Source organism: Eschrichtius robustus, chromosome 15 (assembly GCF_028021215.1).
Source record: "Eschrichtius robustus isolate mEscRob2 chromosome 15, mEscRob2.pri, whole genome shotgun sequence".
Taxonomy (NCBI): domain Eukaryota; kingdom Metazoa; phylum Chordata; class Mammalia; order Artiodactyla; family Eschrichtiidae; genus Eschrichtius; species Eschrichtius robustus.
The window spans coordinates 87,793,220-87,810,151 of NC_090838.1; the positions used below are offsets into that span (position 1 = coordinate 87,793,220).

General features: G+C 41.6%; 2 protein-coding genes across 3 annotated transcripts in view; one reads left to right on the top strand and one right to left on the bottom strand.

The window, feature by feature from the left end:
• The window catches only part of MGAT4A (alpha-1,3-mannosyl-glycoprotein 4-beta-N-acetylglucosaminyltransferase A), a 110,920-nt gene extending 94,447 nt beyond the window's left edge, over positions 1-16,473 (bottom strand). The window contains exons 1-2 of one of the 2 annotated variants that reach the window (XM_068564323.1): positions 16,396-16,473; positions 11,871-12,199 (exon numbers count right to left, since the gene is read on the bottom strand). In XM_068564323.1, the coding sequence (XP_068420424.1) occupies positions 11,871-11,964 (94 nt within the window). In that variant the 5' untranslated portion in view covers positions 11,965-12,199; positions 16,396-16,473. Of the gene's footprint in view, positions 1-11,870; positions 12,200-16,344 lie in introns of both variants that reach the window. The other variant, XM_068564322.1, reaches the window with a different exon arrangement.
• Positions 15,548-16,634, top strand: LOC137777415 (uncharacterized). Its single transcript, XM_068564179.1, has 2 exons — positions 15,548-15,583; positions 15,819-16,634. Exons 1-2 carry the CDS (start codon positions 15,548-15,550, stop codon positions 16,632-16,634), a joined length of 852 nt encoding a protein of 283 aa, XP_068420280.1.
• The last annotated feature ends 298 nt before the right edge of the window (positions 16,635-16,932 follow it).

Below are 16,932 nucleotides of genomic sequence, written 5' to 3' on the forward strand. Positions count from 1 at the left end.
ACTTTTGTACTTCCTGTTTCTACTTCTGGCCCTACTTCTCTGGCTTCTTTGCCCTACTTCTCTGGTTTCTTATCACTTAGGCCTCCATTCAACTGTCACCTCCTCCGAGACGCCTTCTCTGACTACCTGTATCTAAACAGCCCTCATTCCCCCTTCTGTCACTGGCCATCGCATTAGCGTGTTTTACTGTCAATATTCATTAAATCATCTAGGCTGTTCAGTTGCTCAGCTATTACTGTGTAACCCCCCTCCCCACTGAAGATCTGGATAAATAGGCTCTATGACAGCAAGGATGTCGCCTACCTTGTTGACCACTATACTGCCAGTGCTTCGTGGAACAGTTCCTTGTACATGCTCAATAAGCATAAGGTGAATGAATAAATTAACTGAGCTGAAGAAAGAAAAAGGAGCAATCTGAAGAAAGCTACCTACAAACCAAAGAGCACCATGGCAATAAAGCACCAATATCCTATCACTGGGGTTAGTACATTTCCTTCAAGATAGAATTCATCACCGAGCAGGGTAAGCAGTAAGACTCACGGGGGGGGGGGGGGGGGGGGGGCGGGGGGGAGGGCGGCCTTGTTCAATTACTTCCCTATAGTTTGCATATTAACTTCTGGCCAGTTCATCAAAAGAACACAAGAGGCATAGTCCACACGCAGGAAGGAACTTCCCTTAAGGAAGGCGACAGGGGGATGTCCGCAGTGTCCTATTTCTACCTTATCTCTTAGTTTTCTGATAAGGAAACCCAAGTTATCTTTACTCTTTCCATCCAATCAGGTCAGAAAGGGCAACGCCTATTTCCCTTGAAAAGAGGGTTGATTAACCTTCTAGATCACAATCAACACACTAAAAGGTAACTTCCTTTCATTACTGCTTCAGCAGAAGCTTGCCACCACCTGGGGAACGATTTCCCGCTCCTCCCTGTTCACACTTCCTTCTTAAGGAATTAATTGCAACACTGGGCTGGTTCCACGTGGTGTTTGATTAGTGCCCTGGATCACACACTCTCAGGTACACAGGCTCATAATGATTCTGATCGCTGAGAGCTTCACTTCCCATCACGAGTAAATCAGTTTCCCTGTTCTGTCCCTACATGGCCAGTCATTTTCTACCATTGTCCTTCCCTTCTTTAATAGGCTGACTACAAACTTACCTTTGCTTAGGGACAGTTCCAGTTTACAACTGTTATCCCAGCCTAACTGTTACTAGTAACAATAATTGTTCTCTAGTGCCCCAGTCTGGACAATAAATTATATGATCACCCTAACCATTGAGGAAATAAATGATGTCCGTTAAAAATATTATCTATAGTCAAACAACTGATATGTGATCCTGGAACAGTCTGACCTTAATGAAAATCAACTAGCAATAAAATTTCTATGAGTCAAAACCCAGAACTAAGTGTACTCAAACACTAAAAATGAAGACTACAACGTGCACGTTGAAGGGACTGATAAAATTAATAATACAGAGGTTTTGATACTGTGTCCTAAACGTTATCTACCATGTATGCAGGGACAAAAGAGTAACGTTGATCATGCTGTGACCTAAACCCTAAAAGGCAAGCTGCTGAATGAACAACAATGAAAATGTTATATAGCCAGTTTAGAAGAACTTGACCAATCTTGCTAAGAACAGAATGGTGTAAAAAAGTGGCCATAGAGTGACAACTGCGAAAATGATGGAGTAGGGACCTCCAGGATGTGGAGGGACCTCAGAAACACTGAAATGATGTGACTAAAAAAAAAAAAAGACAAGGGACTTCCCTGGTGGCACAGTGGTTAAGAATCCGCCTGCCAATGCAGGGGACACGGGTTTGAGCCCTGGTCCGGGAAGATCCCACATGCCGTGGAGCAACTAAGCCCATGTGCCACAACTACTGAGCCCACACGCCACAACTACTGAGCCTGCGCTCTAGAGCCCATGAGCCACAACTACTGAAGCCCGCGCGCCTAGAGCTCGTGCTCAGCAACAAAGAGAAGCCACCGCAATGAGAAGCCCGCGCACCACATCAAAAAGTGGCCCCCACTCTCTGCAGCTAGAGAAAGCCCGCGTGCAGTAACAAAGATCCAAAGCAGCCAAAAATAAATAAATAAATTTATAAGAAAAAAAAAGACAAGATGTTGTTATACATGTAGGATAATGCTTGCATAGTACTGTTGTAACAGAGCACAGTATGATTTATTTAAATGTTTTAAAACACAAAAAATGATATATACATGTACATACATACATACGTACAATTTGTGGATACTTACATACATAAATCAATGTATAAAAAGTGGACCAGAAGAGCACACAGACATGATATGGTTTGCCTCTGTCAAGGTAGGGGGCAGAGATGAAAAATGGGTGAAAGATTTTAGGGAAATCTGCCATGCTTCATTTATTAAAAATGAAAAGACTGGAAGTAAATATGAAAATCTAGGGGGAATACTTCTATATTATTCATTATATTTTTCTGTATACTTTGAAATTTTTAAAAATGGAGTCGGGCAGGGTGGGGACACGGTCTCTGTCCTTTAAGAGGCTCATTGTCTAGACTCAATCCTAGTTCATTTTTGCTGGCTGCCAGCAATCACTGCTTCTTTTTATAAATATTCAGGCTCTCAAAGTGCGCAACTAATGTCTGTCCCCAAACATCAAGCTCTGTAATTTGCAGATCCACCTTTTCGTCCTTAGGGGAAAAAAAAAAAACACAAAACAAAAAAACTGTTTGCCTACACTTTGCCTTCAAGCACTTCACCCAATCTTTAAAATTCCTCCATGATCATTAACAGTGAAATGAGAAGCAAAAAGAAAAACAAAAAACAAAAACCCAAACCCAAACCCAAAACAAACAAAGCCAGAAAGCTAAAGTGACTTTTCCAAAATCCAAGCACAAGCTCTAAAAGAACCAAGATCTCTAGCATCTTATTTTTCCCCAATGATAATACTGCCATTATTCCTCAGGAAAAGAAAACTATCAACAGCATCTTAAGAGTTTAATAACCTCTACATTCACCTTGCCTTTCACTTCTAAAAAGGAATCAAGTCCAACTCTGCCAGAGCAAGGCTGGTCATGTGTAATCTCTGGAGTTCTTTCTGGACCTTCTCTACGACTTAATCCAAATATTTAAACATCTGTCAGAAGTCAAAAATTTCACACATTCCATGATACACCTGACCTTCATTATAACTCACTCACTGAAAATGGTTCCAAAGTAACTTAAGTTCCACACTGCAAACCTAACATTTTCTAACTGCCTATAAATTTTTTTGCCAGCTGCCTTAGGTTTACCTTAATCAACTCTGTTACAGACCAAAATATGGAAGCCAAGACTATGACATCCTCCTCTGTGATTTACTCAATGTCAAGGTTCTTTCAGTTAGCACACTGACAATAAAAGGCCTGCTTTTTAGGTCCATAATAAAAGGAAACATACTAAATTTGATATAGTCATTGATTATGTGCTTTATTTTAATCAAAAGCCTCTAGATTTATGTGTCCTCCTCTGCATCAGAGCAATAAACCTAAACTCTGAAAGTTTAAGATTCTGTGTAATTATATCTGGGAAAAAGAAAAGGTTATATCCACCTTAAACTATGGCAACATGTTCCTAGAAAGACACTTTAATGGTTGTTACTCTGTGACAAAACAAAATCCCACCATCATCACTCAAGTCAACACACATTTCTTCCAGAAATATCAGCAACCAATAACACAGACACTTCAATTTAAAGGGAATTTTGCAACAGATTATTTGCATGACCTAAGTATCCTTTAACTAATGGCAGGGTGAACTGACTTTTTAATCTGAAAACAATCAAACTGAACTGGATTTTTTTCTCTAAATTTCTTAAAAATGGAAACCTCATACTTAAAAAAAATTGCAAAATAAATGAATAGGGCTAGAACATGATTAAATACTATCAAAGAAAATACTGTTTTAGAAAAAGCATATGAAGAAGCCACATTCGGTGACCAACAAAATGGGACTTCCAGAAGCCCCTCTACGGAAACCCTGTTTTCTACTGCAGTGGGCAGTCTGCTTCAGATAGTCCAAGCCAGGGCATCAGACACACCTGGGCTTAGACCTTGCACTCCATCGTTCTCCAGTCAGGTAACAGAGTGGGATGAAGTAATTTACTAATTGCCTTAGTGTCTTCAAACAGGGATTTTAATACTGATCTGTTTCCCTAGAGCTGTTGTGAGGACTGAATGAGACCATCAAATCTTTACCATCCCCAAATACCAACCCTATGCTTATCTTCTTTGAAACTACAGGCGTATTTCTCCTGAAACAGCAGCAGTATACAGTAATAACAGAGGTCTAATCAGTCTTATTATCTCTCTGCAAAATTGTTTGCAAACTAATAGAACCTTACCACTGACTGACAGTGAAATGGGGAAAAACAGGAACAGATAAAAGATTCGGAGGAATGCTGCAGAGTTACAAAAAGAGACAACTTGAGCTAAATTAAAATTAGGAGAGGCAACAAAAAAAAAAACACTTTACAACACAAATCTTGAAGGTCAGGTTTTTAAACTTAACCTCCACTGACTTAATGAAAGAACAACATGGTACCAGGGAAAACTCTATCATGGCTGCAAGGCACCAGACATCCAGTTTAGGGATATTACATTTCCTGGAACATTTATCTCCTTTTTCCATAACTCATACACAGGAATTGTGAAGAAATTAAAAAAAAAATTTTTTTTTAGTACTTTGAAATAGCAATCAAGGTGCCAACAGAAGTTTCTCTACACTGAAGCCTGCCAGTACTAACAAAGAGGTAAATTCAAGTAACATCTGGCCATTTGCCACCATGTGAAGAAAGAGAGAAACCTGTAGGCAAACTTTTCCTATCCCACTTCACATTCTCCTTTAAGTAACAAGTCCCAGGCTGCCCAGTTGCCCTACAAAACTGCAATCATATTGGAATGCCTCTTTAGAGAGCTGGAGCTCATCAACACAGGACAAAGTCTTAGTGATCAATAAAACCTCATAAAGAAAGGAAAGTAGGGTACAGCATCATGATGGGTTAAATTGGAAAAACCAACCAATGACTATTTCTTAAGAACAACGGCAACGCTTGTCCATCATGGAGTCTCACAGGCACCAAAATTTTGGTCTCTAATATAATTCCTACTGAAAGGAACTAGGACTTTTAAGGCATAACTAATTCCACATCTTCTGATAGGGGGAAAAAAATCAGGACGTGCCTGCAAGCATGGAAATAGAATTAAGAAAGCAAGGATGCTTCCAAAGATGTCAAGGAGAGTTCTAAAGAGATAAAGACAACAGCCCTTTTAAAAGGACCTCCTGTAGACAAGTTGTGACAATGTGGACACTGGAAGAAAAAAAAATTATATTAAGTGGATATAAATGTATTTTGTAAATACTACTAAAAAGAGAAAAATATTCGGAAAAAGGTTGGAATGCAAAAAAAAGAGGTAAAGTATATGGGTACTTTTTTGTTAATTTAAATAAGTAGAAGACTGTCAATATAATTGAGGGTTTGTTTCCTCTAATAAGCATGTCTCCTTATAAAGTATAGATATCTGTGTATACCAAGAAACGGGGGGGTAGTTCTGTGCGAGTCCAAGAGTTTTTGAACAAAGTAAGAAGTATTACAAGAATGGGGGGAGGGGGCGATGATCAGAACAATGGTCGTACAAAGAAACTGAGTAAGAAAAGAATGATCTGTCCTAAAATGATCACATTCCTAGACTAGACCCCTCATCTCAGAGGAAGAAAACTCTAGGTGGTCTTCTAATGAGACGATGCTAATAAAGCATGCTTAAGTTAATATCTCTACCAGGAGATTGCATGTATGTATACACCGAGATTGAGCAAATAATTACTATATTGGGATACTAACAGCCATGTTTTTATGGAGACAGGGAAATGTCTAGACTAGACTAGAATGAACACTATAGCACTGGATTAAAATCAGAGGGACCAGTATGAACTCATGGTGGTTTTTTTTTAATATATACAGATGGATATAGAAATAGATAACAGATGTGTGTATAAACACACACACTTCCTTGCACTGTCCACTGAGAGGGACAAGAAGTGCTGATACCACACAGGAATTAGTCCATTAAGGCTCCATTCTTCAAGGAGCTAAAGGCTCCTGTTACCTGTGAAGCTATCTGGTCCTGGACATTTGTTCTTTGGGAGTTTTTTTTAATTACTGATTTAATTTCATTACTGGTAATCAGTCTGCTCAGACTTTCTATTTCTTCCTGATTCAGTCTTGGAAGATTGTATGTTTCTAGGAATTTATCCATTATTTCTAGGTTGTCCAATTTGTTGATGTACAAATTTTCATAGTAATCTCTTATATTTTGTATTTCTGTGGTATCAGTTGTAACTTCTCTTTCATTTTTCATTTCATTTATTTGGGCCCTCTCTTATTCTTGATGAGTCTGGCTAAAGGTTTATCAATTTTGTTTATCTTTTCAAAGGACCAGCTCTTAGTTTCATTGATCTTTTCCATTGCTTTTTTCATCTCTACTTCATTTATTTCCACTCTTATTATTTCCTTACTACTAACTTTGGGCTTTGTTCCCCTTTTTCTAGATCCTTTACGTGTAAGGTTAGATCCTTTGAGATTTTTATCATTTCCCAAGGTAAGCCTGTATTGCTATATACTTCCCTCTTAGAAGTGCCTTGGCTCTGTCCCATAAATCTTGGAATGCTGTGTTTCTATCTTCATTTGTCTCAAAGTATACTTTTATTCCCTCTTTTATTTCTTCAATGACCCATTAAATATTTATAGCATGTTGTTTAGACTCCACATATTTGTTTTTTTCCAGTTTTTATTTCTTGTAGTTGATTTCTAGTCTCATATGCAGTGGTCAGAAAAGATGCTTAATATGATTTCAATCTTCCTAAATTTACTGAGACTTTTTTTTGTGGCCTAGCATGTGATCTATCCTGCAGCATATTACAAGCACACTTGAACAGAATGTGTATTCTGCTCTTTTGGGGTTGAAAGTCCTATATATATTTATTTAGTCCATCTGGTCTAATGTGCCATTTAATGCCAGTGTTTCCTTATTGATTCTCTGTCTGGATGATCTATCCATTGATGTAAGTGGAGTGTTAAAGTTCCCTACTATTATTGTATTACTGTCAATTTCTCCCTTTATGTCTGTTAATATTTGCTTTATGTATTTAGGTGCTCCTATGTTGGGTACATACATGTTTACAAGTGTTATATCTTCTTGTTGGATTGATCCCTTTATCATTATGTAATGTCCTTCTTTGCTGTGGTTACAGTCTTTGTTTTAAAGTTTATTTTGTCTGATATTTAAGTATGCTTAAATAAAAAGCTGTCCCAGCTTTCTTTCTATTTCCATTTACATGGAATACCTTTCTCCATCCCCTCAATTTCAGTCTATGTGTGTCTTTAGATCTAAAGTGAGTCTCTTGGGGCTTCCCTGGTGGCGCAGTGGTTGAGAGTCTGCCTGCTAATGCAGGGGATACGGGTTCGAGCCCTGGTCTGGGAAGATCCCACATGCCGCGGAGCAGCTGGGCCCGTGAGCCACAATTACTGAGCCTGCGCGTCTGGAGCCTGTGCTCCGCAACAAGAGAGGCCGCGATAGTGAGAGTCCCGCGCACCGCGATGAAGAGTGGCCCCCGCTTGCCACAACTAGAGAAAGCCCTCGCACAGAAACGAAGACCCAACACAGCCATAAATAAATAAATAAACAAATACTTTAAAGTGAGTCTCTTAATAGGCAGTGTATATATGAGTCTTGCCTTTGTACCTATCCAGCCACCCTATGTCTTTTGATTGGAATGTTTAGTCCATTTACATTTAAAGAAATTACTGACAGGTATGTACTTACTGCCATTTTGTTAATTTTTTTTCCTGGTTATTTTTATTGGTCTTCTCTATTCCTCTCTTCTTCTCTTGCTCTCTTCCCTTCTGATTTGACTACTTTCTTCAATATTATGTTTGTATTCCTTCCTCTTTGTTTTTAGTGTCTATTATCAGGTTTTGGTTTATAGTTACCATGAGGTTCTTCTATAACAACATATGTATACAGCTATTTATTTTAAGTTGATGGTCATTTAAGTTTGAGCACATTCTAAAAGCACTACATTTTTATGCCACCCCCTCATTTTATGTTTTTGATGTCATCTTTAACATATTTTTATTTTGTGTATCCCTTAATTAATTATTGTGTGTGTATATGTGTATTTATTTTTATTTATAGTTATATGGTTTTACTAGTTTTGTCTTTTAACCTTCATACTAGGTATATAGGTGGTTGATCCACTACCCTTACTGTATTTTTGCCTTAGAATATATAAAGAACTCTTACAACTTAATAGTTAAAAAATTCTTTTTAAATAGGCAAAGAACCTGAATAGACATTTTTTTCCGAAGAAGATATACAAATGGCTAATAAGTACATAAAAAGATGCTTAACATTATTAGAAATACAAATAAAAAGCAAAATTATATACTACTTCACTACTACTAGGATGAGTGCAACCAAAAAGCCAGATAACATGTGTCATCAAGAATGCAAAGAAGGGCTTCCCTGGTGGCGCAGTGGTTAAGAATCTGCCTGCCAATGCAGGGGACACAGGTTCGAGCCCTGGCCTGGGAAGATCCCACATGCCGCGGAGCAACTAAGCCCGTGAGCCACAACTACTGAGCCTGCGCGTCTGGAGCCTGTGCTCCGCAACAGGAGAGGCCGCGACAGTGAGAGGCCCGCGCACCGCGATGAAGAGTGGCCCCCGCTTGCCGCAACGAGAGAAAGCCCTCACACAGAAACGAAGACCCAACACAGCCAAAGATAAATAAATAAATTTCAAAAAAAAAAAAAAAACAAAGGATGCAAAGAAATGGTAACCTTCACACCCTGTTGGAAGAAATGCATAATGGTCCAGCTACTTTGGAAAACAGTCTGGCAGCTCCTCAAATGATTAAATATAGAGTTACCACATGACCTGGCAATTCCACTCCTAGGTAAATAACCAAGAGGAAAGAAAACACATGGCCACATAGAAACATGTACATGAATGTTAGATGTTCCTAAGGACAGGCATCTAAGATTGCTTGCTTGGTGTTGCCCAGTTTCTGGACTGTGCCTGACCAAAATAGGAAGTTCATTAGGAGAACCCTCCCCCCACTCCCCACACACATACAAGTAAGACATGTAATTACCCTTGTCCCACCCTCACACCTGCTTACAACTTTCCCAACCTGTGCTTTCCACACAGTTGGAATTCTGCCTAATTTTTATGTGAGAATCCTGTATACCCTGCAGAAACTTGTACCCTGGCCTGAACTCCAGCTTTCCTGGTTGGGTTCCTGACATCCTCCTCAACTTACGCCAGTCCCATGGACAAGCTCATGTATTCTTCCAAGTAGTAAGTGAAGACCTATAACAAATATGATAGGAACTGCACTGGGATTACCAGCTAAACCCTGGGACAGTCCTGGAATCCTACGTGCCAATCACAATGAGCATCTCATAATTCCAAAGCACGAATGCTCTACACCCTTGCAGAAGTTCACGGACGCAGGGCAGCCTCCTCCACCTGACATGCCTACTGTCCCCTATTCTGCCCGGTCTCTGCTCTTCTGGGCAGTAGACCAAGAGCTATGAGCATAATCTCTGAACCAGCCTGACTGAGTTTAAACTTCACTCTTCCCCTTAATGTATGATCTTGACAAGTTTCTCTACCACTCTGCCTTGGTTTCCTCATCTATAGAAAGGGGGTAAAATAATACCTCCCGAGGTCATTATGAGGATTAAATGAGACAATATATAACATATAATATGCTTATAACAGCACAACCACAGCACTCTGTTACTGCTTCTATCTTAGTCTATCTGATGGTATCACATTTTTTTACTTGCATCTTCCCCTACTGGTCCTTGAGCTTCCCAAAGGCGTGAAGTGTCTTCTTCCTTTTCATATTCACAGCATATAACACAGTGCTAGGCACAGGACAGGTACATGAAAGGGACCAATGAATGAATGAAAGATAAAAATTATTGAGTCCAGAAACATCAGTGATTACAGAAACCATGCTTTCAATATAAAAAGCAGAGCACGTGGTTTATGAGTATATAAGAATGAAACATCTGAAATGAGGCTAGCTCTGGAAAATCCAGGCTGACTGCCAGAATGATCTAGAAAGAATCCAAATGCTCAGCAGTTAGAGTGGTTACATAAACGATGGCATTAAAGCACAGGGGATTTTACATAAGCACGACAGGAGACCTCTGTTGATACCTGAAAGAGTCCGGACAAAACACTAAGCAGAAAAAACAGAGCAGAAAAGTATGCACAGAAGGATTACAGACTGTTCAAAGAGTGATAATCAAAGAGAAGAGGCTTTTTGTGTGTATCTCTAATACTACATGGTGAAAGGATCTTTATATTTTTGGAAATTAATTTTGATTCTAAAGACAACTTAACACACAAAAAAAATAATGCTTATAATAGCTTTACATATGAAACAAGACAAAAGGAATGGAGATTCCAAAAGTTTTAATCCTTTAAATAAGACACAGTAAAAAGGGTCAAGTTTCTGTTACTATAACTCTCTGAATAGCTAAGTTTCCTGATCAGAAAAAAATCCATATACTCTTCTTAGGGATAATCCTCTTATTTCCTAAGTAGATTTTAAGGCTAGTCATCTGTTCTGTTCATGTCAGGGACAAGCAAGAGTTTGATTAACTACTCAAAGTTCTTCTTAAGTAAGTCTTCTCCTTTTGGTATGATTAAAAAATGAAATCTAAAATGTATATATTTGTCCGCAAAGAAGAAAGGTCTTCAGCAAGTATTTCATTCATTTTCCCCAAACAGTTCCTTCCGAAATTAGAGTCCAACTCAGAGAAAAAGAGAAAAACAATACTATACTTGCTCAAGGCACAGAACACGTTTTCCCACTTATATCAACTTATTTCATATATACACATATACTCACACAGATATATACATATCAATACACACACCAGAGAAAAATTAAGTCGTGAACACACCTTTTCAGTTACTTTCATACAAGTCAATAAAATAATGCCAGCAACACCACCTTCCAATAACCAGGTGACAACTACTAGTCTACCTTGACTCTAACAAACCAAATACAATATTCACTTCCATTCTTCTTGCCATCAACATTCCCTAGATTAATATAAGGAAAGGAGACAGCAAAAAAGTAGGGGTAGGAATTTACTGTAAATATTTTCTCTTCAAAAAAAGCAAAGAAATGCATTAGCCCTGAATATACTTCCAATCACTAAACAGACAACCTGCCTTAGAAACACAGTTTGATAGTCTAAACAAAATTAATTTTTAAACTTTAAAAATTTTCACATCAGAATTTCTCCTCACCTACTTCAAAAATACTTTTGCCTAAAGAGCAATCTGTCAACACATGCTGGTTAAATCATTAACTACACAGCACCAAATCATTCGTATAACCAGCATGTAAATTTCATGAAGGCGCCGACTGTCCTTTCAAGTGTTTTATACAACATCCAGTACAAGCAAGCTTATTAAACATTTATGATGTTTAATAATAAAAGATAAAATGCCAAAACAAAAGTCTTTATTACTCGACTTGGCTACCATTTATAATATAAACCACTGACGAGCATGTGTCTCCAAGTGCAATTACAAGAAATCAAAAACAAAACAAACCCCATTCAAATGAGAAATTCTGTCTCCTCGGTCCAAGAATACTGCTTCATTTTTGTGTCAGAAAGAAACTGGCAGGCCGCCAGCAGATAGCATGCAACATGCAGATTGTAGGGGCATTTAACTCAAGCATCTACGCACCGTTGACAAAGCAAAAAACCTACTACATTCCATGCACATTTTTGGAGATGTTTTCCTTACCTTTCCCATTCTGCCATGTAGTATACCAAGATAAAGTAAGGAACGAAGTGATAAATGCTAAAACAGTGGCTACAGTTCCATTTCGGAGCCTCATCTCATTTCACCATCACACTGGTTCATATGTTTATGATGACAACCAAGACTGTTTTCTTTTTATCCTGAAGTCAGGTGAATCCAGTACTCCTGGCTCTGGGCCAATCAAAACAATCAATAGGAGAGGTTCATTTCAGATGCTCGGCAGAAGCAGCCTGGCAGCTACACCATTCACAATTACTATTCAGGACTGTCGGCACCGACTTCATAGGTGGATGCTGCAGGCTTCTTTCTTCCTATTCAGGCGGAAAAGAGAAAGAAAAACTTGCTCAGTGATGCAAAATATTAGTTTCTTCATTTATCAGTCACTGTTATAAACAGATTTTTGGCTGGGCTAAACTGTATCTGTAAAGATCACCCCCGTATCCAAAGGACATTTAATACACTACAATGATATGGTTCTTCTCCAGGGAAAAAAGCTTCCAACTATACTCCCTCCTCATTGGTTTTGTTTTGCCTGTGGAAACAGAGTCGTGGTTACTTATTTAAAGGGGGAAGTGGTGGGGCTCATTAAATAATAAGCCACAGATTCCAAGCCGAGAACTCTAATGATCACACAATGGTTCCTGAGTAACATAATCTTCACTCTCTGCAATCCTCCTGTTGCACAATAATAGTTAATGTTTTAAATTTTTAAAAGAAAACTGACAGACTACAACCTACGAGGGTCAAAAGCCCTAGGTCCTAGATCCAGCTCCATCACTGCTTGCGTGACTTCAGGCATGTCACTTATCTTGGCTTTGTGGTTCATCCATAAAATGAGAAAACTACCTGCCCTGGCTCCTCCTGTTCTCATAAATAATAAAAAGGTTACAGTTATGACTGCTATTGATCATCATCGTAAAATAAATGTCGTTTTTCCAACAATTAACCTACTCCCTGGGTGTAAACTGGGATTATTTCAGCATTTAGAAAATGCGGCAATCCAACCAGGATACCATAGGACCCAGGACTAATCACTTAGCATTGCTTTAACTCAGGAAATCTGGAGATCTCCTCCCATCTAGCAAAGCTATTCAGAAAACAGAATGAAATCATGTCCTGAGAAGTACTTAAGCATAGGCGCCTAGCACCTAACAGGTTCTCAATAAATGTTAACTGTATTAAAAAATAAAACCAAATCAAAAACCTGCAGCCAGTCACTGGTTCAGGCGGCTCTGTGTACAGCCGGTCTCATTCCCTCAGGGCGTATCAGGCACGACAAGATGTGCTTTGATTCCTGGTGGCCACAGGGGGACCACGAGATGCACTTGGCAATCCACTAAGTGACACTCCAGTGGGGTGAGTTAATGCACCTCCAAAAAGGCCTGGGAAGCCCAAGGGACAATTCCCTATGGCAAAGAGGGCGGCTGATTAAAGCGGCCATTTGTAGGCAATTCAGAAACTACCATCTCAGCTGGTTTGTAAAAGTGATGTTGCTAGAAACCTCCACTAGTGAAAAAAGATATCACTAGGGCACAGGATTAACAGTAAGAATGATAGACACTACAACTCATTGAGGGTTTCCTATGTATCCCTCACACGTTCTAAATCTTCACAAACTCCCGTGAGGCAGGCATTGCTGACCCTATTTTACACACAAAAAAATGAACCCAGAGACAGAACCCTAATTTGCATGACTCCAAAGTCCAAGTCCACATCTCCCACCCTTTGCCTCTCAAACTAGGCCACCTGCACTGGGGCCCCTAGAAGCACCAGGGATATTCCAAGTCTCAGGTTACACTAGAGAATCATCCCCGGGTGTTACCTTTACCCAACAGATTACGTGTGAATTAAAAAACAAAATTATACTCTACAACCAGTATGGATCTATTATGGAATAAACTGCAAAATTCACAGGAAATTTCAAAGTTTCAACTTAAAACTTGAAACGAATTTCTCACTTCCTGTACCCTGGGCTAGGCCCTCCCCCTGCCCCACTCACACCCAGGCAGCCTGTTAATCCTCCTTGGGCAGCAGTTCTGTGGTATAATATTCTAGAAGTACTGAACTCCCCACTCCCCTCCCCTTACTCTCCGCAAACAAAGAACTCCAAAGATATTCTCACGTTCAAGTTATGATAATTTTCTAAAACCAAAGTTATTCACCTTCTAACATATCCATGTCAACAGTCTTCACGGTGAAATCCCAGAATTTCAACTCATTTCCATAAAGTGCCTAATATATTGTCTTATACCAATAAGCACTCGATAATGAATTCTGATTATAAAAAGAGAAGGGATAACTCAGTGAATTATGTAACTTGGAATTTTAATCCTGTTGTGGCATCATATAAAAATTCATCTAACTTTCTGTTGCTATATCCTTAGCCCTACCTTACTTCAAGAAGGATTCTGTCCTGGTAAAAGAACTAAAAGTATACAGGTGATTAGAGTAGACATTCAGTCAATAATCATGGGGAAGTAGAGAAGCAGAGAATCAGAAAATAAAGGATATTTTGAAACACAGTTTTATTAAATACAAATAAATCCCATAAAATTCAGTATAAATGGGCAGAGAGACAAGTAAAAGTGAATGAACGCTATAATCAAAGTAGACTATAGATATAGTATTGGTAACGGGAAAAACATAAGGAATATTAAATATTGGATCCAGGAAGTAATTAATCTCTGGTTTGAAGAAAATACTTATAATGAACTCTGCCAACAAATAAGACCTGAAATTCTGCAAGAGAAATACAAGAGCATTTCACTCGGGAAGAATGTCATCATACATTTTTAATTAGGGTTTCCACACTAATGAAGTTTAACTGCACCGAACAAGAGTAAAACCAATGATCCCCATGCTCTCAAAACAGGAGGGTGAGGCTGGACAGCCAAGAGCCCTTTGGATTGACTGACTACCTAAAGCAAGAGAAGAAGTAACCCATATTTTTCATCAGTGTCCACATTTGTAAAAATTTCAATCTAACACCTTGACGCTCTCTGAGACTATCACTTAACACATCTGAATTCTTAACAACAAAAAAGGCAGTGGCTAAAGTTACTGGTCATCTTCTCCATCCTGACAAAGCTGTATGGAACTTTCAACTCTAGATCTCACACTGAAAAATCTGTTTTATTAACAGTCCTTTAAGGGATGCAGTCCTTTACGTTATTATCAGATACATAACCTTTGTTGGATTTTAAAGTGTTCTCTGAAATAGTATGTTCTATGGCTGAAAACACTTAACATATGGCTTAATTACCATCCCACAGACAGGACAGAGATGCCTAAAGGAAAGGCACCATCATGAAATCCGTGATGTAAGCCCTACAACTTTATACACCGCAATTATGTTAAAATTCATTGGTTTTACGTTTATAAAAGGATTTCTGTTTTTCGTCAATACAGCTTACATAATTTCATCATCCTGTGCGTTTTCAGATTTACACGTGTGGGCTAAAGAAACCTTTGTTAGGATAACCTGTTAATGGAACTTTTTTTTTAAACATTCAGAAAAAGAAACATAAACCACTAAACGCATATTATTCACTTCTAAATTTAGGTTCTAAATTCGAACGAACGACGTTGTCATTCTATTTTATCAGAAGTCGTCCAACAGCAAAAGCACAACAGCAAAATATATGGAAAGCACTGAAAACATGCACTGCGCCTGCCTATATCTCGCAGTTCGGATTGTAAGCAATGAACGGGCTCCAGAGAAACACACGCTGCGAGAAATAAAAAGCGGGCGCGCGAGTGGTCTGACTGCCAGCTCATAAAACACGCCTTCGCGCAGTCACAGGGTACACTCAGTGGAATCACCTGGCCCCAACCCGAGGGTCCCACTTGCAGCTTCCTCGTTAAGGGGGAACTGAGGCCTGGGGATGGGGGTACGCTTGCACAGAGGACCGGCGGGTCTTGACTTTGTAGGAAAATTCGCCAGGACTGTGCAAGCCTCGCCGACCCGGCAGCAGCCCCAGCCCCTGCGCCCGGGCCGCCTCGCCCCCGCCGCACCTGCCCCGAGGCCCCGGGACGCCGCCGACTCCGGGACAGGCGTGCGCCCTGGGGCAGCAGGTCCTGCGGGCAACTCTCTCTCCCCCTCTGCATCCCCAAACCCCCACTTTCCTTCACTTTGCCCCAAAGTCGACAAGCCCCGCCGCGCCTAGGAGAGCCGAGAACGCACCAGGCGCCCGGCCGGCCACCCCGAGAGCGCGCAGCACCCCGGGGCTGCGGCGGCGGCGGAGCGGGGCTGACGGCGAACCCAGGGCAGCCCGGCCCGCGCCCCGCCCCGAGGCCCGGCCCGCCCGCGCCCCGAGCCGGCCCCGCAGCAACCGGAGGCGCACGAGCTCCCGGCCGGGCCGCGGCGCAGGCTGCTCCGTTACCAGCAGGTGGATCTCCCGCGACCCGGGGCCGCCCCTCAAACCCGCGCCCCCCGCGCAGCCGCCCTGCACACCACCTCGAAGCTGCCCGCGCGCCGCCGTCGCCGCCGCCGACACGAGCCCCTCACCCGCCGCCGGCGCAGCCAGTCCTGCCGCGGCCGCCGCGGAGGCTGCTGTGGCCGCCGCCGCTGCTGCCGGGCGCCCCGCCTCCCCGCGCGGCTCCGCCCCGCCGCTGGAGCGCTGCGGCCCCCGAGCCCGGCCCCGCCCGCGATCCCGCCAGCCATTGGCCGCCGGTGCTGCGCGCCGTCCACCGGGCGCCCCCGCGCGGCCGAGCCGCCCGCCAGAGGCCCGCCCGGCTGTCATTTAGGGGCGCCGTCTCGCAGCCTGTATCATTCTCGTGAGATCTCCCCCGCTTCATTTACCGTCACCGCCGGGTCGGGAGCGGCGTCTGGGTCTCCGGTCCCGGCCTCTGAGCGCTCGGCGTCGCCCGGCCGCCACATCTGGCTTTAATCCTCCCGGGCGTGTGCGCGGAGGCAGCTCAGGCTGCCAACAAAAGGCCCCGGGGAGCCCCCAGCCTCCGCCTGGGGCGCGACCCGACCACCCGGGGTGCCCCGGCCCCAGCCCCTACCCCCAGCTGGGGTCCCGTCCCCGCCATCCTGCCAGGG